The 26,929-nt window shown below is 35.6% G+C and overlaps 1 protein-coding gene and 1 long non-coding RNA gene across 3 annotated transcripts in view; both read left to right on the plus strand.

Annotated features, from left to right (window-relative positions):
• The window catches only part of syt16 (synaptotagmin XVI), a 40,675-nt gene extending 30,891 nt beyond the window's left edge, over positions 1-9,784 (plus strand). For both annotated transcript variants that reach the window (XM_056471185.1, XM_056471184.1), the window contains 4 exons: positions 689-1,005; positions 3,577-4,017; positions 5,971-6,154; positions 8,702-9,784. In XM_056471185.1, coding sequence (XP_056327160.1) covers positions 689-1,005; positions 3,577-4,017; positions 5,971-6,154; positions 8,702-9,015 — 1,256 coding nt within the window. In that variant the 3' untranslated portion in view covers positions 9,016-9,784. The remainder of the gene's footprint in view (positions 1-688; positions 1,006-3,576; positions 4,018-5,970; positions 6,155-8,701) is intronic.
• A 5,810-nt stretch (positions 9,785-15,594) lies between these two features.
• On the plus strand, positions 15,595-26,368 carry LOC130239230 (uncharacterized). Its single transcript, XR_008838680.1, has 4 exons — positions 15,595-15,809; positions 18,114-18,214; positions 18,447-18,562; positions 21,069-26,368. It is a non-coding gene; the product is annotated as an uncharacterized LOC130239230 (long non-coding RNA).
• Positions 26,369-26,929: the final 561 nt, after the last annotated feature.

Raw genomic sequence — 26,929 nt, forward strand, 5'->3', positions numbered from 1 at the left:
AATAAAGGTACGTGAGCTGTCACTGCGGTGGTACTTTTTCAAAAGGTACAAATTTGTACATAAAAGGTCCATATTAATACCTCAAGGGTACATATCAGTACCTAAAAAGTACAATAGCGTTCTTCTTAATATTTTTAGGTACTAATATGTACCCTTGAGGTATTAATATGGACCTTTTAGGTACAAATTTGTACCTTCTGAAAAGGTACCACCCCAGTGACAGCTCATGTACCTTTATTTCTGAGAGTGTACTATGGAAGTCAGTGGTTACAGGTTTTTTTTTTTAGCTTTCTTCAAAATATCTTCTTTTGTGTTCAGCAGAAGGAAGAAACTTATAGCAGTTCGTAACCACTTTAGGTGCAGTAAATATGGAGTAAATTTTCACTTTTAGGTGAACTATCCCTTTAATAACACGTCATCTTAACTAAGCCCAAGCAATAATACTAGTTCAGCTTAGATGTTTTTGCAACTTTGATTTAATTAGTTGGCATTTTATTGTCTTATTGCATTAAAAAAGGTATTTGCCTCAGTTTTTATGTACATTTTAAGATTTTATGCACATCTTGCCATTTTCATCCTGCAATTTTTATGCATTATTATGAATATCTGTAAGGTTTTATTTTAAAGTGAACATTAGTCCCACTTTAAAACACATTAGTTGAAATTATTTTGTTCATTCTATATATAGAAGCCGAGAGAAAGAGTGTCCAGAGTTTTCAAGACCCTCTCACATCCAGGAGACGTGTAGGGTCTGAGCCGAGAGACCCTTTATCTCAGAGTCCTCTTCCTGAGGGCCGGACCCCCACAGACCCCCTCTCTTTGATGGCGGAGCAGATCTCCGTGGGCTCCCAGGACACAGGGGATGGTCTGGAGGCTCTACCCAGAGATGAGGGCAGTCGGCTGGGCAGTGTAGGGCGGCAAACCCCACAGAGGAGTCTGGCAATGGACAATCAGGGTTATGACAACAGTGACGTCACGGAAAGCTTCCCTACATGGAGTCCTGAGGTGGGTGTGCTTGTGTGCATCAGAGAGGAAGAACTATATAAATTAATAAATAATAAAATTTTATTTGGTAAGGACATGTTAATTTGACCACTAGTGACATTTATATATTATTTACATTTATAAACTATTACAAAATAGGGGCTTTCTAGTTGAAATTACATTACAAATTAAAACTTATCTGTACATTTCAGCATTCACTATCCCATCAATTCAGGCAATATTGACAACAGCTCTGGCAGAAATGCAGATCAAACCAAGACAAACTCCAGTATTTTTCAATTATTATAGAATTCTGAAAAATGTTTTATGGTTTGCAAAAACATATTTAGCATCATTTTCTATTATTATTTGTATTTATTTGTATTGTTGTTGTTTATAAATAAGTTTGAAATAAAAAAGCATACACACAGAAAATTTGATGGATAAAATTTTGATTCGTATTAAAAAATAATATAATATAAAACTCTTATTTTTTTTAGGCCAGTATACTTATTTTGCATATCATTGTTAATAGTAGTAATACCATTAATACGTTTACACTACATTTGGAATGAAGTTTAAAAAAAAAAAATTATAAAAAAAATACTCAAGAAATTTGATGGATAAAATATTGATTTATATTAAAAAATAAGAACTTTATGTTAATATACTTATTTTGCATATCATTATTATTATTACAGTTTAGGGTTGGGTCAATAGACGATGCCATCATCCATCACTGATGGCCGATAGCATCGTGATCCTCCGCCGAGCCCCCGTCGCAGCAGCAACCCACTCACGACAAATACACACTTAGTCCCCGTTTACACTGATACGTCTTTGTTTTAAAATTACATTTTAAAACAAAAAACAATCCACATCCACTCTGGCGTTTCATCTAGCCAGATCGCACACACACACTCTGTCACGCTGAAGCATATCCACGCGTCTGAGCTCCAGCAGTCAGTCACAGCTTCAGTACACTGCTTCAATCTTTCGCTTTCACGCTTGTACTTAGTAATTTTAGCGGAAACCTCAGGTACTGTTGGCTGGTTCCTGTTGGTTGTGCACCTTTTTTACCAGTCAAGTTTATCGACACCATTATAAAGACACTGATCACTCTGCCTATTCATGCCAGAGTCCCATGGAAAAAGTGATTGACAGGTGGAAATTTGTGTGTAACTTATCTTTATTTATTTATGATTTGGTTATGCGTAAACAAAGTCAGGTAATTGAAACGGTAGGCTACAAATAATTAATTCTTTATGAATTAATTAATTATTAATAAATAATTAATTCACTGCCACCTACAACAACGATGCCATCCTCCATCTTGATGTTTCACATTAGACATCGTACAATGCCAAATTGGTCGACATCGCCCAAATCTATTATAGTTATTGCTAAGTTTTACAATACATTTGAATTTTTTATAAAACATGTTTGAAATAAATATTTAAATTTAAACACAAAGTTTGCTGGATAAAATATTGATTCATATAAAATAAAATAGTTTTATTTCTTTTTTAAATATTCTCTTAATTTGCATTAGTATACTTATTTTGCATATCATCATTAGTAATATTACCCTTTAAGATTATTACGTTTTTCACTACATTTGAATATGTTCTCACTGTGTTCGCGTGGGTTTCCTCCAAGTGCTCCGGTTTCCCCCACAGTCCAAAGACATGCGCTAGGATGAATTGGGTAAGCTAAATTGTCCGTAGTGTATGTGTGTGAATGAGAGTCTATGGATGTTTCCCAGTGATGGGTTGCAGCTGGAAGGGCATTCGCTACGTAAAACATATGCTGGATACGTTGGCGTTTCATTCCCCTGTGGCGACCCCAGATTAATAAGGGAGCCGAAAAGAAAATGAATGAATGAATGACTACATTTGAATATTTTTTATAACCTCCTAGGGCTTGAGTGTCATACATGGACAGCACATTTTAGCTCTTAGGTGGCTATTTAAAATACTTTGAAGGTTTTATATTTTGTGACAGTCATACAGTGTCATCCTGCAACTGTTTTGCAGGATATGAAATATCCCAAACCCTATTTTTAACTGTCCAAAATGGGAAAAAATTTTGTTTTTACTCTCTGATAGTCAAAGCAAATTCAAATTCTATGTTATATATGCATTAAAAAATTCAGGAAAAAGTGTTTTATGTAAATTCGGACCACGAGTCCACATATATGGACATCATTTTTCTCTAAAAGTACATCATATCAAAAGATGATACTTAGATTTTTATTCTAATTAGGTTCTAATAAGCCCAAATAGCAAAGAGAAATAAAAAATGCATGTAAAAAACACCTTGGGCTTTAAGAGGATATGCAAGTCTTCTATATCCTAAAATATTTTGAGGACTAATTTCTAATGAAAATTCCTACAAATTATAATTGCAGCACTCATAATTGTCGCTACAGGAAACACCTTGTGTTTATGTATCACAGAAAAACCATCTGACAAGAGGTGTGAGAGAGTAGGATGCTGTGTATACAGTGTGTTTAGATCTGTCTGTTTACATACACATTAAGTATGTTTGTATTTATGCCTGCAAATTAGTTTTTTTTTCTCTCTCCAACAGCACGATCAATCTCCGTCTCACCCTTTGAGCTCTTCCCCTCGTGGCCATATTTCCATATGTGGTGACCTTATAATAGCTCTGGACTATCGGGCTGAAACCCACCGGCTCCTGGTCACTGTGATCATGGCTCAAGGTATTCCAGACAAGGCCCGCAGTGGCATGGACTCCTGGCAGGTGCATGTGGTGCTGTTACCTGGCAAACGGCAGCGGCACAAGACGGCCGTCCAAAAGGGCTCCATGCCCATGTTTGAGGAGACCTTCAGGTTCTCGCATCTGGAGCCCGGGGATTTGCCTTCATCTGCTCTGCGCTTTCGGCTGTACGCGCTGGGGAAGATGAACAGAGAGAGGATGATGGGAGAGACGCTGTACAGGCTGAGCCGACTCAAACACACAGGACGATTCGAGACCACACTGGTGCTGGAGCCACACAGTAATCTTAAGGTTTGTGTCTACTTGCTTTGATAGCTTTTTAGAAGGGAGCCCACTGCAAATGCACTTTACAATAAGGTTGTATTAGTTAATGCATTTTCCAACATGAACAAACAAACATTTATTACAGTATTTTCCATGTTAGTTAACGAAATACAGTTGCTCATTGTTAGTTCATATTTCCTCACAGTGCGTTAACTAAGCATGAATTTGGATTTGAATAATCGATTAGTAAAGGTTGAACTATGATTAATTAATGCTGTATAAGTTCATGTTAGTAAATACATTAACTAACATTAACTAATGAAAATGTATTGCAAAGTGTGCCCTTAATTCGAATAATAATTCAAGTATTAATAATATTAATACTAATTCAAGTATCATAGTATAAAATATGTTTATAGTATAAAATATGTGACCCTGGACCACCAAAACAGTCTTATATTGCACAGGTATATTTTTGACAATATAGTCAAAGGTAACAAACACTTTATGCCAACTATTTAGCCGAATATTAAGTAATTTTAATCTTTATATAAGTAATATAAAGTTCCATGAAGACATTTAATAAATTTCCTAGTGTAAATATATGAAAACTCAATTTTTATAAGTAATGTTTTTAAGAACTTAACTTTAAAGGTGATTTTTGTCCATATTTCATTTGTTTTTTTTTTTTTGTTTTTTTATTATTATTATTATTTTGATCCCTCAGATTCCAGATTTTTAAATAGTTGTACAAAAATTGTCCCTTTCTAACAAACCATACATCAATGGAATCCATAATTATTTTTGCATTTAGTATGTATAAATCTCAATTTCCCAAAAAATGACATTTGTTATATTATTATTAAACGTAAATATAACAACTCAACATTTTATTTTTACACAAAACCTTTAAAAAAATACTTTTTCTAAGATACAGGTTATATATTCAGAATTTATTCTGAAATATTATTTATTTATTATTATAAATATTAATAGTTATTATTTAGTAAACATCTCGCATTGTAATTTCTAAGAAGTTCTATTTGAAAGACAAGAATTAAAATATGACATTTTGAAGTATAAAGAGTTAAGTGGTATTTTCTTTTATTTAGATTCTTTAAAAAACTGTTACAAAATTTGTCGCTGGCATGGTAAATTGGCAATTTAAAAAATGTTCAAATACAGCTGAAGTCAGAATTATAAGCCCTCATGAATTCTTAGCCTCCCTGTATATTTAATTCCTAATAACTGATTTCTTTTTCTCTTTGCCATGATGACAGTACATAATATTTTACTAGATATTTTTCAAGGTACTAGTATTCAATTTAAAGTAACTTTTAAGTCTTGGTAACACTTTATTTTGATGGTTCATTTGAGTATTAAAAGACCGTTTGCTTAACATCTGTTGATACTGCTTCTTCAACAGACATTTAACTGACTATAAGAAACTTAACCTTAACCCCAACCCTAACAGTTTACTTATAATCTAATGAGAATTGGTTGTCATGTAGATTCAATGTAACCTAAATTCAACAAACAGATCATCAAAATAAACTGTGACCAAAGTCTTAACTAGGTAATTAGGCAAATCATTGTAAAACAGTGTTTTGTTCTGTAGACAATAGAAAAAAATATTGCTTAAGGGGGATCTTAAAATGCTTATTAAAAATTAAAAACTGCTTTTATTGTAGACAAAAATAAAATCAAATAAGACTTTCTCCAGAAGAAAAAATATTATAGGAAATACTGTGAAAAATTCCTTGTTCTGTTAAACATCATTTTGGAAATATTTAAAAAAGAAAAATAAATTCAGAGGAGAGCAAATAGGTTTGACCTCAACTGTTTGTTCTATTTAGGTATTCATTTGCACCTATTGTACTGTTTTCAAAACTCTTTTTGGCAGTGCAGTTCATTTGCTGATATCATTGCAGATCTACACTTTATGCAAGCAATAATTAGGTGATGTGTGTTTCTCTGCAGACGGTAGACGCGCAGACCTCTTTCAGCGCTCAGACTGACAGTGCTTCCTCCAGTCTGTCTGTGTCTCACGCTGGAAATCCAGAACTGCTGCTGGGTTTATCCTACAACGCCACCACAGGACGACTTTCTGTGGAGATCATTAAAGGCAGCCACTTCCGTAACTTCGCAGTCAACAGACCACCAGGTAAACCTTGACGTCCCGCTCACATTTACAGGCATCATTAGACCACCAGGAGCGACTCTTGAGCAAATAATCATCTGATATAGATTTTGAGTAAATGTACTACAAGTAACTCCCTTCGATACAAAGGAGCCCCGCATTTCGAATGTTTCTTCATCATTACACATCGTGTTCTGGGTCACATGTCAGGTTGTTCTTTCTTACGGGTATCAATCTTAGTCTGTCACAGTCACATCGCACAATGAAGTTGCAAGATGAATGGAGTTACAGGGCATTTAATCGATCACTGAGTCCTAAATCTTTTCTCAGTCAATGCGTCACCACTGGAGAAAATCACACACACACTTTTTTGTTGTAATGCTGTGTCACAATTTGGTGTTAATGGTCTTGTTAGGCCAGGGATTTAAATTTAACTGGTCAAAATAACTGGTTTTGAACTTACCAAGGCTGCATTTATTATATTTTATTTATATTTCAAAATTTTAATGGGTAAAAATGAGTGAAAACAATATCCAAATAATAAAAAAGGATGTAAATCATTCAATTAAAGATGAGATTTTAAAAAGGAAAGTCTGAAATATAATTATACAGTATTTTAATAATAATTTACGTCATTTTGAAAAAGTGTTTTCATAGTATATAAGCATGTTCAAAAACTATTTTAATAATTATTTTTATTTGTAGTGCCTTAAGTTTGCATTTATTGATAAAAACACAGCAGAAATAATATGCATATGCATAGTTTCTTTTGGCGACACTGTGACCCAGTGGATGGCACTGTCGCCTCACAGCAAGAAGGTCACTGGTTCGAGTCCCAGCTGGGCCAGTTAGCATTTCTGTGTATAGTTTGCATGTTCTCCCCTTGTTGGTTTCCTCCGGGTGCTCCAGTTTCCTCCACAGTCCAAAGACACACGGTATAGGGGAGTTGAATAAACTAAACTGTCCGTAGTGTATGTGTGTGACTGAGGGTTGCAGCTGAAAGGGCATCCACTGCGTAAAAACATATGCTGGATAAGTTGCCGGTTCATTCCCTTGTGGCGACCCCTGATGAATAAAGGAACTAAGCAGAAGGAAAATGAATGAATTAATGAACCTTTAATTAAAGATGAGATTTTATAGAAGAAAGTCTGAAATATAATTTTAATTATATATTAACATTATTTTAATTTTAATTTACATCATTTTGAAAAAGAATTTTTATAGTATATCCATCTTTAAAGACTAAATAAAAAAACTATACATAGTTTTTTGTATTTTAATAAGTATTTTTATTTGTAGTGCCTTAAGCTTGCATTTATTGATAAAAAAAATGCAAAAAATATAGCAAAATATTTTTACTATTAATTTTTTGGTTGAAATATTTAAAAATGTAATTTATTGTCATGTATTTTATCACATATTACATAATTTATTTTTAAATATATAAATTACATACTTTATTATTATTACTAGGGTTTTCAGCAGCCATTACTTTAATCTTCAGATTCAGATTTATTAAAGGTCCTTTGATAAATAGTAAGGAAAAGTACATCTTTATTTAAAATTAATAAAGAAATGTCTATATTATAAATATTTTACTGTATTATTTGTTTCATTTAATTAATCCTTTCTGAAAAAAAATATTTCAAAAATAAGTATTCACACACCACTAAAACATTGTAATCTATATTTATTGTGCCTGAAAACTCTCAGGTGTCAAAATTTTACATAGCAGATGTAGAATGACATAGCAGAATGTTAACAGGAGCACTCTGACCAATGAGTAGACAGCTGCACTCATGTGTGACTGAAATATACACATTTTGGTGCACTTTGAAATGTTGAGTCGAACCAAGAAGGAAATGTAACATTGAAAGAAAGTAAGTTCATCTTAGAGAAAATCAAATGGTCTGGAAAATCATTGAGTGCGCTTCACACAGGTGAGTGGGCTTGACAAACCATCTGTAGTAGACACTCTTTTCCTCTCCATATCCACCAGACACCTTATAAACACCAAATACTTCTTGAAAAACATTGTGCAATTCTGAGTGTGCTCCACTCAGGTAAGTGGGCTTGACAAACCACCTGTCGGACACACTCTTTTCCTCTCCATATGCTCCAGACACCTTATAAACACCAAATACTTCTTGAAAAACATTGTACAATTCTAAGCGTGCTCCATACAGGTGAGTGGGCTTGACAAACCACTTGTAGTAGACACTCATTTCCTCTCCATATGCACCAGACACCTTATAAACACCAACTACTTTTTGAAAAACATTGTGCAATACTGAATATGCTCCACACAGGTGAGTGGGCTTGACAAACCACCTGTAGTAGACACTGTTTTCACGATATTTCTGAATGAAATGCCAACTCTACTACATCCAATCAGCTTGCAGTAGAAAAAACAAGCCACGCCCACTGTTTTCTCAGTTTCTCTAGGAATTGCATCACAATAGGAAAAAAAGATCACAGCTTCTGGTTCATGCAGACTTTAATAAACGCATCTGCTTAATGAATAAATGTAAATGTCTGAACCGCCTTTATTGACCTGACTCTTTCTTTCAGATACATTTGGTAAGCTCACTCTGTTGAACTCAATGGGACAGGAGATTTCCCGCTGTAAGACGTCCATCCGTCGCAGCCAGCCCAATCCTGTCTTCAAGGAGACATTCGTCTTCCAGGTGGCTCTTTTCCAACTGTCTGACGTCACATTAATGGTCTCCATTTACAATCGGCGGAACATGAAGCGTAAGGAGATGATAGGCTGGGTGGCTCTGGGCCAGAACAGCAGCGGCGAGGAGGAGCTTCTTCACTGGCAGGACATGAAGGAGAGCGGAAACCAACAGGTCTGCCGCTGGCACACGCTGCTGGATGCTTAGAGAGAAATACAATCACTCTTACCTAACTGCATTCAGCTGGATATTCCTTTGGGAGGGAGAAGACAGCCAAGGCCAAAAATACCCAGAAAAGCAGAGTGAGCAAGCAACTTTTTACAGTGTCAAACAAAGATAAGGCATGTAATTGTGAAAGCACATACAAACACCCACGTGACACTGTCTGAGAGCACTTAATACAGCCTCTTATCAATGACCTCATATCGTGACATACTCTTTAAAACTTCAGCAGCAGCCAATCAAAATGCATTACTGCTCCAGCCAAGGTAATTGTCACCTAGCGAGTTCATGAATGGAGAAATGTCTTTCTTCCGATGATTTTAAGACTCAGAGCCACACCAAGGCCATATTTAGTGGAAAACGTGCACTTTCTTTTATTCATGCTACTGATGACACAAAAGCTGTTTCCTTTTATTATGTTTATATTACATTTTACATCAAAATATGCTGCAATTTGTAGTCAAGGACAGTGTTATAATAGAAGTTAGGTTCAGTATATGTTGGTGTTAAAAAGGGTGCACAAATGATCGTCTTCCACCACAGCAAAAAAAGGCAATTATGACCTTGTAACTCACAATTACAAGTTTCGATGACCTACTTCCTGTTTCCTACTTCTCATAATAGCAAGCTTACCATAAAGAAATATGTGAGAAATATTCCTAAGAAAAAGTCAGAATTGTGAGAAATATTCCTGAGAAAAAGTCAGAATTGTGAGAAATATTTCTAAGAAAAAGTCAAAATTGTGAGAAATATTTCTAAGAAAAAGTCAAAATGTGAGAAATATTCTTAAGAAAAAGTCAGAATTGTGAGAAATATTCTTAAGAAAAAGTCAGAATTGTGAGAAATATTCCTAAGAAAAAGTCAAAATTGTGAGAAATATTTCTAAGAAAAAGTCAAAATTGTGAGAAATATTCTTAAGAAAAAGTCAGAATTGTGAGAAATATTCCTAAGAAAAAGTCAAAATTGTGAGAAATATTTCTAAGAAAAAGTCAAAATTGTGAGAAATATTCTTAAGAAAAAGTCAGAATTGTGAGAAATATTCTTAAGAAAAAGTCAGAATTGTGAGAAATATTCCTAAGAAAAAGTCAAAATTGTGAGAAATATTTCTAAGAAAAAGTCAAAATTGTGAGAAATATTCTTAAGAAAAAGTCAGAATTGTGAGAAATATTTCTAAGAAAAAGTCAAAATTGTGAGAAATATTTTTAAGGAAAAGTCAGAATTGTGAGAAATATTCTTAAGAAAAAGTCAGAATTGTGAGAAATATTCTTAAGAAAAAGTCAGAATTGTGAGAAATATTTCTAAGAAAAAGTCAAAATTGTGAGAAATATTCTTAAGGAAAAGTCAGAATTGTGAGAAATATTCTTAAGAAAAAGTCAAAATTGTGAGAAATATTCTTAAGGAAAAGTCAGAATTGTAAGCTTTTGAGAAAATTTATGAGAAATTGTGAGAATTTGTGAGAAAAAAAGTAGAATTGCTTGTTCATACCTTAGTAATATTCCATACCATTATTTTCTTTTTCTGTGAAACAAAATTATGTATTTTTTCCACTAATTTAAGTTGATTTTATTTAAGTTGGCGCTATTTGGCTTTAAAAAGATGAAAAAAATGTATTCAGTGAAAATGTTGATGTCATCTAAATTTGTCTACTCTAAATACTTATGAGTGAATCTGATTCGAGAATAAGGGGGCGATCACACTGAACTCGCTTTTTGCATTGAGATGCGCCTTTTTTGAAAGGTTTACTAACGGCCGCGAGCATTTTGTGCGCCGCTTATGTGCCCTGCATGCCTCGCATTTTAACCATCTGCTGCACCTTGTGTTTTTGCCGATGCGCACTGCTAAAAAGTCAACTCTGAGCAGAAAAATCGCGTTATGTCATTCGCATCTGTTTTGTTTTCCAATCAAATGACAGCAGAGGCGGGGTTTCTGTTGAGGTAACTTCCGTGTTTGTGTTGTCAAGACAGCTATGGAGACAAACTACGGTTGCTGTTTTGAGCTATCCAGAGCTGTATAACTTTACAAATCTTGACTATCACAATATTATTCAAAATTAAAATTCTACCAATATCAACAGCAACCCTCGCACACATTACGCTGCTAATTCAGTCATTGCCTGGCAACATAAAATGCGCAGCACACTTCTTTTTTCTTGTCAACAAAAAAGGCAGTGCGGTGTGCCTCGCGTTTATGGAACGTAAAATCGCGTTCGCTGTAATCGGCCCCTAAATCATTCACTAGCTGAATCTCTTTTAATCAGCTTCAAATATCTGAACCATTGATTTGAATGGACTGATCTGGTTCTCAGTTTCACCTAAATCAATAGTAGCATCCCAGTTCAGAGGTTGCATCCTTCATAGGATGTGGAGCCCAACCTGAGCATTGTTAAATGGGAACAGAGGACTAATATTGTCACCTAGCAACCCGAAAATGCAGGACTCAGTTCAAGGCTGCATTTGAAGAAGGCTTCAAATTGGGACGTCTTTTGTCATGTCACGGTAACACATTCAGACTTGAAGGATGCAGTCTCTGAATAGGACCCAACTAATGGCTCTATGATCTGAACACATGCTTAACAGACAACTGAAGATTATCACTGAATGAATTTCGTCTTTTCCCACAAGCTGTTAAATTGCTTCAGATGACTCAAACTATAGTGTAAAATCCATTTATGTGGGATTGTGAATCTGTTTTGAAGCTTGACAACTCCAGTCTCTGTTCATTGCAGTTGGGCGGAATCACCAATCCTACCTAACAGAAGTTGTCTGTTACACAAGAGACAGACAGTAAAGGGCTGTTCACACCAAGCACGATAACTAAAAATAATAATAGAGTTCTAAAAATTATTATGAATTGAGCTATGCAATGTGACTATATAGGCGACACAGTGGCTCAGTGGTTAGCACTGTCGCCTCACAGCAAGAAGTTTACTGGTTCGTGTCTCGGCTGGGCCAGTTGGCATTTCTGTGTGGAGTTTGCATGTTCTCCCCGTGTTGGTGTTGGTTTCCTTCAGGTACTTCGGTTTCCCTCACAGTCCAAAGACGTGCTATAGGTGAATTGAATAAACTAAATTGGCCGTAGTGTATGTGTGTGAATGAGTGTGTATGGATGTTTCCCAGTACTGGGTTGCAGCAGGAAAGGCATCTGCTGTGTAAAACATATGCTGGATAAGTTGGCAGTTCATTCCTCTGTGGCGACCCCAGATTAATAAAGGGATTAAGCCGAAGGAAATTAATGAATTAATATTACTATATATACGATATATATATATATATGGACAAAATAAAATGTCTATCGTTTCATATTAAGCTCGATAGTTTCACACATTACATTGTTTACTTTTTCATAATTTATATGTAGGCAGACAGAAACATGTAAACAGAAACTTGAGAAAGTTGCAATCTTAAGAGTGCAATGCTTAGCTATATATTTTATTATTATGTTGGACCTGTAATCATACGTATTTTGAATAGGGCTCCCTTGAAAAAACTTGGAATCCCCCCCCCTATCCCTGACTGTGATCTCTGACTCTGTTTGTTTGATTAGATTACATGAGCTGGATTCACTGGTCAGATGCGCTAGAAATGTAACACACTGAGGACATCTGCTGGTTACAAGGGGGTAATGCCAAAAAAGCATAAATGGAAAGTAATCTTCGTATGTGTGGGCGCAAATATATTAATCATTAAATTTATATTTATAGTTATCATGCTTGGTGTGATTGGCTCTTTAGTCTACATTTATACAACATCGGTTTTCAACTAAAGCCAGAAAATTTTTATTAATATTTCAATATTTTTTATTAATATTTTAGTTTTAAACAGTATTGGAATAATACACATGGCTATCTATTTAAAACGAAAATGGGGTAATTATGCACACATGTATTACATGTTCAGGCTATTGGCATGCACAAGTATATGACAACCAGTTCAACAGTTTTAGGCTACTGGAGAAACGTGCACATGCTCATAATATATTTTTACACATTGACCACGCCAACTACTGGGCCTGGCTTACGTAATAGTTTTTTAGTTATTTTGTGTCTGTGTGAATGGAAATCATTTGGACAATGCAAAGAAAAAAATGTATTTAATACACTGCTGTTGTGTGTAAGCACTTATAGGCATGCTCAAAAACAGACAATCCTAACATTGTCAATGTGACTTTAAAACACAGACTCTTTTATAATGCATGCCTGTAATGCTTTATGCATATATAAAGTGCCTGATCTAGTCAAACCTATATGAAATTTTTATTTATAACTAGAAATTAGCATGGAGAATGAAGATTACAGGAGCATGGACTTTGGTGTTTTAAAAATCAATGCTGCGTTTTGCATGCGTTTTTGAAGAAAATTGCATATATTTTTATCTGTCATTAAAAATTATCCCTAATACACAAACTTCCTTGACAATGTTGTGTTTTATTTGTTAGGATTCAGAAATATGAATAGATAAATCTCTGTTTAGGGGCGACGTGGTGGTGCAGTAGGTAGTGCTGTGGCCTCACAGCAAGAAGGTCGCTGGTTCGAGCCTCGGCTGGGTCAGTTGGCGTTTCTGTGTGGAGTTTGCATGTTCTCCCTGCGTTTGCGTGGGTTTCCTCCGTGTTCTCCGGCTTCCCCCACTGTCCAAAGACATGTGACAGGTGAATTAGGTAGGCTAAATCGTCCCTAGTGTATGAGTGTGTATGGATGTTTCCCAGAGATGGGTTCCAGCTGGAAGGGCATCCGCTGCGTAAAACATGTGCTGGATAAGTTGGTGGTTCTTTCCGCTGTGGCGACCCCTGATTAATAAAGGGACTAAGCCGATATATATACACCTGTCTATATAAGCTCCCAGGGTTGACAGTGCATGTCAAAGCACAAACCAAGCATGAAGACAAAGGAATTGTCTGTAGACCCCTGAGACATTCTGCTGCTCTGTAAGTTCTAATGAGCACAGTGGCCTCCATCATCCGTAAGTGGAAGATGTTTTGAACCACCAGGACTCCTCCTAGAGCTGGCCGGCCATGTAAGTTGAGTGATCAGGGGAGAAAGGCTTTAGTCAGGTAGGTGATCAATAACATTTTGAATGCAATAAAGATGAATATAGCAATGTACAGAGACATCCTGAATGAAAACCTGCTTCAGAGTGCTCTTAACCTCAGACTGGGGCAACGGTTCATCTTCCTGCAATGACCCAAAGCACGCCGCCAAATTATCAATGGAGTGGCTTCACAACAACTTGGTGAATGAGTCCCTGAGTGGCCCAGCCAGAGTCCAGATCTAAATCCTATTGAACATCTCTAGAGAGATCTGAAAATGGCTGTACGCCATTGCTTTCAATCCAACCTGATAGAGCTTGAGAGGTACTGCAAAGAGGAATGGGCAAAAACTCCCAAAGACAGGTGTGCCAAGCTTGTGGCATCATATTTAAAAAGACTTGAGGCTATAATTGCTGCCAAAGGTGCATCAACAAAGTATTGAGCAAAGGCTGTGAATACTTATGTACATGTGATTTTTCAGCTTTTTTATTTTTAATAAATTTGCAACAATTTCAAAAAACCTTTTTTCACATTGTTATTATGGGGTATTGTGTGTAGAATTGTGAGGAAATAAATGAATTTACTCCATTTTGGAATAAGGCTGCCTGTAACATAAAAAAATGTGGAAAAGTGAAGCGCTATGAATACTTTCCGAATGCACTAAAACCAAGAATATGATCTCTTGATACGGTAATTAAACTCTTCAGATCACAGACAAATGTTTGCCAGAAATGTGTTTTTCCCCTTACCATGTACTTTTAGCACACTGTAAAACCCAATGAGTTAAGGCAACTCAAACCATTTGAGGAAACCGATTACGACAACAAACCATTTAAGTGCAAAAACTAATCCTAATGAGTACTGTGAACTTAATCCATTTGAGTAAACAAAGAAATTTGAGCACAGTAAAACCCATTAAATAAAGAGAACTCAAACCAGCTGAGGACTGTAAAAGCCAGTAAGTTAAGTCAACTTAAACCGTTTGAGAAAAACCGATTGCTTAAATGGTCAACTTAAATGGAGTAAGTTCACAGCACTCATATAGATTATATGAGTACTGTGAACTTACTCCATTTAAGTTGAGGTAATTAACTCATTACCTTCAACACTGAGTTCAAAACTCTTTTCAAATGATTAGAAGTAACCTTAGGTCAATTTTGAGTTAACTGCACTCATTTCATTTGATAAAGTTGACTGTTGGGTTTTACAGTGTATCTATGAGTGGAAGAATCGCTTAACGCGATCATTTAACAGTTTAAAAGGTTTCCATTTCTGTACATAGAACATAATAATCACTACTGTACGCCCGAGAGAAAGCTTCAAGGAGTTTATGAGCCATAAAAGCGTTCAAAAGTCGAAATGATTATAATCAGATAAGCCATATGTCAAGAAACAGGCAACAAGGGAAAGGAGGAAACGCAGCAGCAGAGGATGCGAGAAGAATGGAGTTCGATGCTGGAGCGTCATCATTGCCTAGTGACTCTCCTAGCAACAGGAAACATCTGTTTCAGTGTCGACCAATCAAAAGCCGGCGCAGTGTGTTATTGCTCTCTGCACAGAAAGAGGATATTTTAAGAGCCGAGAGTGAGCCGAATACTACAGGGATTATATCAAAAGCAAGACTTCGACATCTGGGGGCGACGCGTCAAACTCACGCGGTGCTGAAAGCGGCGGAGTTCGCCACAATATGAGCTGTTTTAAGCCTCTGATCTGATGAACGCGCGTGAGGGGACTGTTAATGTGGCTTTAAAAATACGGTAGGATAATTTTTACTCTTGTTTATGGTGAGTGTTGAGTAAGGAAAACATGGAAGTCTATTTTTAGTGCATGTATTTGTCTATTGTGGAGCAGTTAGAGCAGATACCGGTGTTTATTAGCAGCACACGTCCTTTAGTTTGGAGCTGTTTTGATTTTTGGAAAATGCGCGTTCTGTGATTCATTCATTAGCGCGTGACAGTTGAGGGGCTGGTGATTATACTGCATTATACAAGATAACACACACGTTACGACTTGTTTTTATTTGATGCTTTCTAAATTGACAAAAAAATACAATTTTATACATGAAAAATATTCTATCAAGAAGAAGTGAGCTACCTATACGGATCAAAATGTATATTTTTTTACATAAAACGTGTCTACATTTCAATTAGACCAATTAAAATAGTTCTACAATGTAAAAAATAAAGATTTGTGCTATTTATATATTAATATTTATGCTATATTTAAAAAATATACAGTGCTCAGCGTATATAAGTAGACCCCTCACAAATCTTTCTTCTAAATTCATATTTTTAAAAGGAAGCTATACAATATTATATTTGTGCATATACATTAGATTAGTCAGTACTGAAGCCAAATCTGGACCTTATAACAAAATAACTTACGATAACGGTCCAAAAACTAGCACACCCAAATTTATATGCTATAGAAAATCTTGAATACAATTTTTTAAAAAGAGGAAAAATCAAGAGAACAAAAAAATTGACAAATTTAGTTGAAATTTTGAAAGTTGTATTTTTATTTTGCTTAAATTTTATTGTATTATCTTTCAATTTCTAAAGATGTTTGGTGACTAAAATATAATAAAAAAAAATATATCTGTTAAATAAATCTGTTTTGTTTAAATGCACCAAAATAAATTGGCTTTATTCACTGAGAAATGGATAAAAAATATTAATTTTCAAAATGGGGTGTACTCAATTATGCTGAGCACTGTAGGTTGTAGTCTTACTAATAAATAATGTACATTTTGACGTCTATACAAATTCAGTGAAGTCAATATTAGATAATGATAATTATGTGTTAAGTTTCTGGTCAAATTGCCAGTTAATGATTATCATCATTTACATGCATGTGGGCCATGTTGATATCACATGACTAGTCTGCATTTTGGTAAACCTTATTATTGGAAAATTTTGCTAATAAATTAAATATTTAGCTTTTGCATGGTGTGGGATTAATGCTAGTTTCAATTTATTCTAATAATTCAGAATATGAATATTCATAAAAATGTATGGTGAATAAATTTGAATTTATTGACATAAAGTCACATTATATCTGTGTTATCACTATTATAAATGAAACTGATTTTATATACAGTTGAAGTCAGAATTATTAGCCCCTCTAAATTATTACCCACCCCCATTTATTTTTTCAAAGGTTTTTTCAACACATTTCTAAACATAATAGTTTTAATAACTCATTTCTAATAACTGATTTATTTTATCTTTGCCATGATGACAGTAAATAATATTTGACTAGATCTTTTTCAAGACACTTCTATACAGCTTAAAGTGACTTTTAAAGGCTTAACTAGGTTAATTAGGTTAACTAGGCAGGTTAGGGTAATTAGGCAAGTTATTGTATAATGTATAATGATGGTTCGTTCTGTAGACTATCGAAAAACAAAATTGCTTAAAGGGGCTAATAATATTGACCTTAAAATGGGTTTTAATGAATTAAAAACTGCTTTTTTTCTAGCAGAAATAAAATAAACAAGACTTTCTCCAGAAGAAAAAATGATATCAGACATGCTGTGAAAATTTCCTTGCTCTGTTAAACATCATTTGGGAAATATTTAAAAAAGAAAAATAAATTCAAAGGGGGACTAATAATTTTGACTTCAACTGTAGCTGGTATAGATGGTAGAACTTGTTCCAACTGAATTGCGCCTAATATTAGAACACATAATACACTCACCAATATTCAATATCGTCGCTGTGTAGCCTACAAAAGAGACAAATATAAATACCTCACTGGTTTATATTCTTCTCTCTCTTTCTCTCTCTGTCTCAGCCCACACTAATCTCTCCACCCACGGTTATCGCGCGCGGCACGTTTCTTTGAAACTGATAAATGAAACACAGCTCTGGCGGGCGCTGAATTGCGCAGAGCATCAGGCAACTACAGCACAGCTCCCTGCAGATTTCATTACATTCACTGCTTCTATGAGGCACTGCCCATTTCTGTATGTGAGGGAGTTGTGGTCTGGTGTCACCTAATTTACTAAATTAAAATAAGAAACAGTAGGATGCAGTCAACTGTTCTTTCTCTGACTGTAGGAACCATTAGGCGATGTGTGTGAACCAGAGAAAAGAGCCTCAGGTGAATAGAGGATTTGTCAGAGAGGCGAGTGAGCGTGTCTGCTTAAAGCAGTCCTCAGGTAATTAATACACATAAAACACACAGACCTTGTTATGTAACACACTGACTGGAGCATAGCCTAATCCTCTTTACCTGTGACACAGTGTTTGAGGACACACTTATGATTGTAGGATTGATTTTTAAGGTGAATCTTTATCCACAGCAAGAGATTGAAATATATTTATTTAAAAATAAGCCTGATTTCATGCAAAGAGAGATCTTATAGAATCGCTGTGTTTGTTTGTTTGCAGGGTCTTTCCTCTAAGAGTGCCCTCAACAGTCAACAACGTCGAAAGTCGCCTACTTTAAGCGAAAATATGCGGAAGAGGAGGATGTTCAGGGAAGCCTACATGGATATTTACAAAAAGTGAGTGTTTGCCCTTCAGAAATAAAGTGGATGGGAAATCTAGGTCAAAACTGATTGCAAGAAAGTATAATAAAAATCTAATTAATATCAGAATCAAATTAATGCACATAGATTTTAGCTACAAAAGAAAAGATTTCCACTATTTTAGGCAAAAAATAGAAAATACAGTAGATCTAGCAATGGACAGATGAGAATAAATGTCAGAATGGCAGAACAATTAGACAGATTTGGATGCTTAAAAGTTCTTTGAGGAACACAAAATGTTCTTCCACATCAGGGGTGTCCAAACTCTGTCCTGGAGGGCTTGTGTCCAGCAGATTTTAGGTCCAGCTTGCCTCAACACACCTGCAAAAATGTTTCTACACTCTCAGAAAAAAATGGTACAATGTTGTACTAAAGAAGTTACAAACCCTTGTCACTGGGGCAGAAGCTTTTTATGGGACAGAATTGTACCTTAACACAAAGAAATAAATTTGCACCATTGCAGTTTGTACCTTTAAGGACATGATTTGTACCATGGAAGACCAAAATGTACCTTTGGTTTTTAAAACCTGCAGATACAATATTGTACCTTCATCAAAGGTACAGATCTGATCCATAAAGGTACCACCACAGTGACAAGACACTGTACCTTAACAGTGTCAAAAATACTTACCAAACATTTATTTAAAATGCCTTAAATGTTTAGTTTACAATACCTACAGTTTTATGTTTTACCAGTTGTTTTGTATTATTGTATTATAGAACTTAATAATTAATGTTTATGGGCTTCTTTAGGAGAAAGAAGCCGCAGTGGCGCAGTGGGTAGTGCTGTCGCCTCACAACAAGAAGGTCGCTGGTTCAAGCCTTGGCTGGGTCAGTTGGCGTTTCTGTGTGGATTTTGTATGTTCTCCCTGCGTTCGCATGAGTTTCCTCCTTTTTCTCCAGTTTCCCCCACAGTCCAAAGACATGTGGTACAGGTGAATTGGGAAGGCTAAATTGTCCGTAATGTATGAGTGAGTGTGTATGGATGTTTCCCAGAGATGGGTTGCGGCTGGAAGGGCATCCGCTGCATAAAACATGTGCTGGATAAGTTGGCGGTTGATTCCGCTGTGGTGACCCCGGATTAATAAAGGGACTAAGCCGAAAAGAATATGAATGAATGACTGAGTTTCTTTAAGCATATACTTTTAAATGATGATATATGGAAATTATTCATAAATCACTTTGCCTTTCCAGTCATATTTATTTTCATAGATATTGTAATAAAGAAGTAGTTGTTTAACACTTTTGTACCTTTTTTATTAGAACAATTGTGTACCTTCATTTCAGTTGTACCATAAAAGGTATAGAACAGAATCATAAGAGATCTTTTCTGTACCATATAAGGTACAATTTTTATAAAGGTACAAAACTGTTCCTCAAGGAACATTATTTGTACCACTGTGTACCTTTTTCTGAGAGTGGAGAAAGCCTAAGAGCTTGATTAGCTAGCCCAGGTGTGCCTGATTGGGGTTGGACCTAAACTTTGCAGGACACCGGCTCCAGGACTGAGTTTGGGCACCCCTGTTCTATATCATGCTTGCTAAAACTCTTTTTGAACCCCTTTGTATTGTTAGAACAATACATATAATGATAGATTGACGGATAGATTGTTAAGCATGAACTATAGGTACACTGTAAAACAAATCAGTTTTAAATCAAATTTATGAGGATTGCCAGAATTTTACTTTTAGAAATACAGTAGATTACAAGAGATTACAAGAATATTGCAAAATGTGTTTGTCTCAAGTAGCAAACATTTTATGATCGGGAAACCACCTTCATCCTATTTTGAGCCATAAAAAACCCTGACTGTTGAAGTCTGAATTATTATTATTTCTGTTTATTGGAAAGAAGATTTTTTTCAACACATTTCTAAACATAATAGTTTTAATAACTCACTTCTAATAACTGATTTATTTTACCTTTGCCATGATGACAGTACATAGTATTTTACTAAACATTTTCAAGATACTAGTATCCAGCTTAAAGTGACATTTCAAGGCTTAACTAGATTAGTTAGGCAGGTTAAATTAATTAGGCAAGTCATTGTATAACAGTGGTTTGTTCTGTAGACAATCGAAAACAAAGATATCTTAAAGGGGCTAATAATTTTGACCTTAAAATAGTTTTAAAAAATTAAAACTGCTTTTATCCTTGCCGACATAAAACAGATAAGACTTTCTCCAGAAGAAAAAAACATTATAGGAATTACTGTGAAAAATTCCTTGCTCTATTACACATAATTTGAGAAATATTTGAAAAAGTATTTCACAGGAGGGCTCATATTTTTAGCTGGTTATGTAAAAGTAACTTTAAGTCTAACTTTGCCTGAGGTATATGAATAATTTTGGGCTTGACTGTATATATTTCGAATCTTCTCTATGGCCCTCTCTGTGATTCAGACAGTCGTACGTGTCATGTGAACGACCCATTTAACATTCTATTCGCGAGTCCCATCATCACCTCTGTCTCTCCTCCTCAGCACCTGATCCTGCGTGAGGAGCGCAGCTGCATCCTCCGTCTGTCCCTGCAGAAGCTGCGTTTCCTAGACGACCCCGAGGCGTACCTGCGCCGCTCCGTCCTGATCAACAACCTGCTCCGCAAGATCCACCTGGATGAGGCCCAGAGGGAGAGAGACAAACGGGAGGAGGAGGAGATCGAGAGGAGGCGCAAGAGACTCAAGCTGGTGCTCCAGGAGTACAAGCTGCTGCCGTATTCGTCCTCCCCAGCCACGTGCATCTGCGGCCTGGGGAGCTGCCACACCCTGCCTCCTGATCATAGAGTGCTACTCTACCATTTGGATGAGAAAGGATAAGACGTCATCGGGAGCGTCCAAAGGGGATTTCTAACAGCCCGTGAGGGATTTCCAGGAGCCGTGCGGCAAAAAGGAGATTGGTGTTTGTGGATTTGTGCATGGTGAAGTCTGCTGGTGAGCCTGAGCTTTGAGGTTTCTGACAGACAGGTGTTTGTCCATATTTCAGGGTGCATTTTTTCCAATTGGAAAAAAGAGAACGTTGTCTTGTTATCACTGCCTCGCTCTGTTGATCTGAACTTTGATCACAGACGTTTTTGTTTTCATAAGTTTTGCTTGAGTAAGTTATTATCTTAAGCACCGTTTTCAGGGATAAAAAAGGCAAATGAAAGCCATGCACTTTGTGGTAGTTATGTTGTAAAAAAAAAAAAGGCGAATTTTAAATCGTCAGTGTCAAAGTCCTGCTAAGGATGGAGTGATTTTACTGAAGCTTTTGTGCTGTGAAATGGACAATTTTGTGTACGTGGCTATGATTTTGAACAAGATTATAATTTTATTAAAATTCTCAATAAATGCATCAATGCTTGTTTTATATTATGTGAATCAACAGAATTGAATGCTGTGTTTCAGTTCTGATGCTGTTAATAAACATTAAATTCAATTTGAAACATTTATTTTTTACCATATGAAACCAAAGCATTAATGCATTTATTATTGAGAACTAACCCCAACAACTAAAGAAAAAAATAAACAAAATACAGCTGGGTTTCCATAAGTTTAGCAAAAAAAGAAAAGAACATAGGAAAAATGCTATGGAAAAGAGGTACAATTATAAATTAAACAAATAATTCTTTAAAGGTATAGTTCCCTCAATATTGTACATTTCTTTTAATTTACTCACCATCCGGCCATCTAAGATGCAGTTAAATCTTTTAGAACATTAAGGAAGTTTTTAGCTTAGCCCCTTTCACACATACAGACCTTTCCAGAAAATAACCGGCAAAGATCTGTATGTGTGAACAGGCCCTTTTTGAAAATACCAGTAAATTCATTCCGGTAATTTTCCGGAAAAAGAAGTTGCAACATTACTAGTAATTTGCTGGAATGCTGCGCTGTGTGAATGCAGAAGGAAGATTGCCGGTAACAGTGCGTTCACGAACACGCTGACGTGAGACGTCTACTTTAGCTAATCAGAACATTCAGATGCATTCATATCCGCGCGGTTATTAAAATAAAATCCTTTAAATATTTTTCCAGACATATTTAGCTGCTGTTAATCAGATAACGTTTCTATGTTCCTTCTTAATGCCAACGGTGTAAAAAATAATCGATAAAATGCTTATGACAAACCGCTGTTTGTTTACCTTCAAGCTCTGCTTCAGTTGCTTGACGAGTGTGCACGTGAAGCAGGCGGTGAGCGCCAACACACACACACATATATTATGTACTGTAAATCTCGACATGTGAAAGTGTTCCTCTATATGTTTTCATATAAATTGTTCACAATACTTATCCATCCACATAAATGCAGTCACGTGTATAAACATTTAGCTGCGGTTCGCGTTTATGTCTTTGGATGTCTCATAAAGCAGCTGCATGAATGCTAAAGCTTTAAATAAAAGCGAAATCGCCGGATCTCTATTACACAAAACACCGGACCCCTTCTATGTTTACAAATACAAGCGCAGCCGTTTAGAGGTCATTTCTGGTTAATGATGTCAGAATTTACCGGTACTTTGGAATGGATGTGTGAATGGTCTTTTCCGGAAAAATTACGGAACGTCCGTGCCTGTGTGAACAGTGCTTTTTAAAAAATTTACCGGTAAAGTACTTCCGGAAATTTTCCAGATATTTACCGGTATCACTGTGTGAAAGGGGCTAATTGACTACAGGCACTTTTTAGAGTAAAAAAATACAGGCAAAACCATATGACTCCTTATATAGATCTTATAAATCGAATCTTATAAAGTGAAACAAACAGTTTGTGCAATAAAATGTAAATGTTATTTCCTAGAACCTTTCATTAAAAAAAAACTTAGCAAATGATCCAGTCAGGTGTGGATAACATTGCAAAAATATGTTGCAAAACTCACATGTGAGCTGACACTGTTTAAAACTTTTTTATACCGTTTTCAATTTCCAGGATAAGCACAAGTATCATTTTGATAAACAACAAAACACAAGTATTCTCCCTCTCCATTGTAAACAAACAGTGCCACCTCATATGAGTTTGCTCTGATGTCAACGTGTGCAGGATCATTTGCCACGGCTGTGGACTAAACACAAGACACTGTATAAAAAATCCTGGTTAGCTTAAATTTTTAGGCTGAATCAAATTAACTTTATGAGTCCATTGAGCTTATTTTATGTTAAACTGACTTAGAACAGCTTGCGTAGCTTATAAAATTAAGTAAGAACATGATTAACTTAGTTTAATAAGTTACAACAACCTAAAAGCATATGTTGTTGGGAGTAATTGATCATATAGTTTTTTACAGTGTAGTAATGTTTTTTCTTGCACATATTAATTGTTTCCCTTCATAGATTGTACCATCTTGGACAGTTCACCTAAAACTGAAAATTTACATTCTGTTTACTCACCCACAAGTGGTTCCAAACTTTTATGGCAGGGGTGCCTAAACTCGCATAGTGTCTTGCATAGTTTAGCTCCAACTTCCTTCAACATACCTGCTTGGAAGTTTCTAGTATACCTAGAAAGAGCTTCAGGTGTGTTTAATTGGGGTTGGAACCAGGGTGCGAATAACAGGGAGGTTTGGGGGGACTGACCCCCCTATTTAAAGCTTGATCCCCCCTGAAGGACATCAAAACAAGATGTATGGGGGGGTCTGCTCTTTAACAGTAAGAAATAGCTTTCTCTGATCTCTCATTTATATATTAAATATTAATAATTAAAAATGTAAATTATGAGTATACTTTTGACCCCCCATAACAGTTCATACCATTGTGAATGCATAATCAGGCCAATTAATGCTAGGAAAAATATAATTCAACAGTCTGGACAATCTCAACAGAAACTGGCAGTTCTAGAGCACCGATAGACATCTTAAGTATTCACAAAATATGTTTCTTGTAAAATAGGTGTTTATATCTGCATGTAACCTAAAAAAGAAAAATTAGACATGTAATTTGTATAGTTTGACCAAAAGTAACCTCTAAAATAGTCACAAAATATTCCTCAAAACACTGAAAACATATACATTTTATTAATAAATGAGATGTGATTTAAATACATTCATAAATTTGATTCACTGAAGCATGTATTACCAAACTACTAGCGAAAAAGTTGACCCGATTTTGGGTACCCCTGCTTTATGGGCTTCATTATGCTGTTGAACACAAAAAAAGATACTTTGAAGAATGCTGAAAACTGGTAAACATTGATGTCCATTGTAAGAAAACCAAATGGTTGCATGGAAGTCAATGGTTACCGGATTCTAGCTTCTTCTAATTGTCTTTTGTGCTCAAAAGAATTCAAACAGCACAGAAGCGCTGAACAGAAATCTAGAACAAGTGAAGAGTAAATAAACAAATTGTTTTGGGTAAACTATCCCTTTAAATTTCATTTACCTCCAAGTTTTTTTTAATGGAGCCAGTTTTATTTAAAGTACCACAGTCTCCGCTAGAAATCTTCTAGAACGTTTTACTGAAGAAAAGGCCTGAGGTTGAGAAATTAATTGTCAAATGTATATTTTGGTGTACTCTCCCTTTAAAGCCTTCTGATTTGTCAGCTTAATCAGGGTCTCTAGTGACATGCAGCTCTCATGATCATGAAAAAACTAGGAAAAAACGTAAAAAAGTTTATTCAGAGGTTGTTGGAGTTTGGCAGAAACTTCAATGTTAAGGTAACTCTGCCATCTAGTGTTATGGCGATGAATTCTCAGCTTTGGTTCATTCGTTTCAATCATTTGTACTAACTGCAGTTTATAATGCCGTTTTACACACATCCGTCCTTTGTAACAAATTGAGGAAGTCTGTGCAGTTTTCTTTAGTTTCCAATTCCCATTCCTATACACAAATGGGTTTTCTACATGGATGGCGCTTTAATCTTTCAATCCGGAAACTTTAATTGCACTGTAAAACCCAAAAAGTTAAGGTAACTCAAACCATTTGAGGAAACCGATTGCAACAAACCAAGTTCAAAAACCAACCCTAATGAGTACTGAGAACTTAAACCATTTGAGTAAACGAAGCTATTTGAGCACAGTAAAAGCCGATAAATGAGAAGTCAAGCCAACTGACTACTGTAAAACCCAATAAGTTAAGTCAACTCAAACCATTTGAGGAAACCGACTGCTACAAACCATTTGAGTTAAACTAATTTATATGAGTCCTGTCAACTTACTCCATTTAAGTTGAAGTAATGAGGTATTTAATTAACTCATTACCTTTAACACTGAGTTCAAAACTCTTTAAATGAGTAGAGTTAACTTACAGTAAAATTTTGTGTTTACTACACTTATTTCATTTGATAAAGTTGACTGTTGGGTTTTACAGTGTGTGGGTGTCCGAATATGTCATAACAATGGCCTACATTCAGTGCACAGACCCACGGTGTATGATTAACAGGGAAAACAAGGTATACAAGCTTAATGTGGTGTAAAATCTCTCATTCTTTGTTATGCAGAACCTCAGACGATCCTGTTCTCATCTCATATCGATGTGCATGTCTCTCACGTGTTGGTTGGTTACACAAGGTTTTCTAACAGGTGAATTAGTGCAAAACTATTTTGGTACAGTACTGGATCTCTTACTATTAATATTTTTGCGTGTTTGTTGATGCACATTTGTATTTGTATTGCGATTTGTTTTTCAGAAATCTGAATGTAATTAATGAAATCTGAATTCATAGTGCTATCTTTTGGACACTTCAAAGCATAGACATGGATATCCAGTTTATTTTGAAATGGAGCTATTTTTGCTTTCAAAGAGAACATTATTCCTCAGAGAATTTACTGCTATTTTGGCAAAAACAGATATAAAAGTAGCATACGAGAATTGTCTATTTTCATTGCGATGCAGTCAAAGTATAATAAAAGATTGAATGTTTCACTCAGTCGTTTTTTCTTTATTTGTGAGAATAAATAGATCATGGTGAAAACTGCATGTTTGTGCCTGTTCCAGGTTTGTGGAGTATGTGCTGCCGCCCCCGAGTACGCCAGGTAATGTCGTCGTGGTAACGTTCACATCTGCCGTACCATTTGCAATGACTGTTTAAAACACGAATTAAATGCAGTCCGCCGCCAGAGGGCGCTTCAAGGCACGATAAACTTTAATCACATCTTATTCTACTGTTGACGATTGCAAACGAAAATCAAAATATAATCTGTCTATAATCAGCCCTAAGCAAATTCTCTTTAATTACGTAATCATATAATTAACTATGATTAGCCAACCATCCACAGCGCTGTGAAATGTAACATTTACCTCATGACCATGCTGCTGTTCCATAAAGGTAGCATAGGTGATTACTTTTATGTAAATTAGGACAGTTATTAAATCTGACAGTAGCTAAAGTAATATCAAATAATGAAGATCTAAATTTATAATCTTTTTATTTTACTACACAGCAC

The sequence above is a fragment of the Danio aesculapii genome, chromosome 13 (genome assembly GCF_903798145.1).
Source record: "Danio aesculapii chromosome 13, fDanAes4.1, whole genome shotgun sequence".
Lineage (NCBI taxonomy): Eukaryota > Metazoa > Chordata > Actinopteri > Cypriniformes > Danionidae > Danio > Danio aesculapii.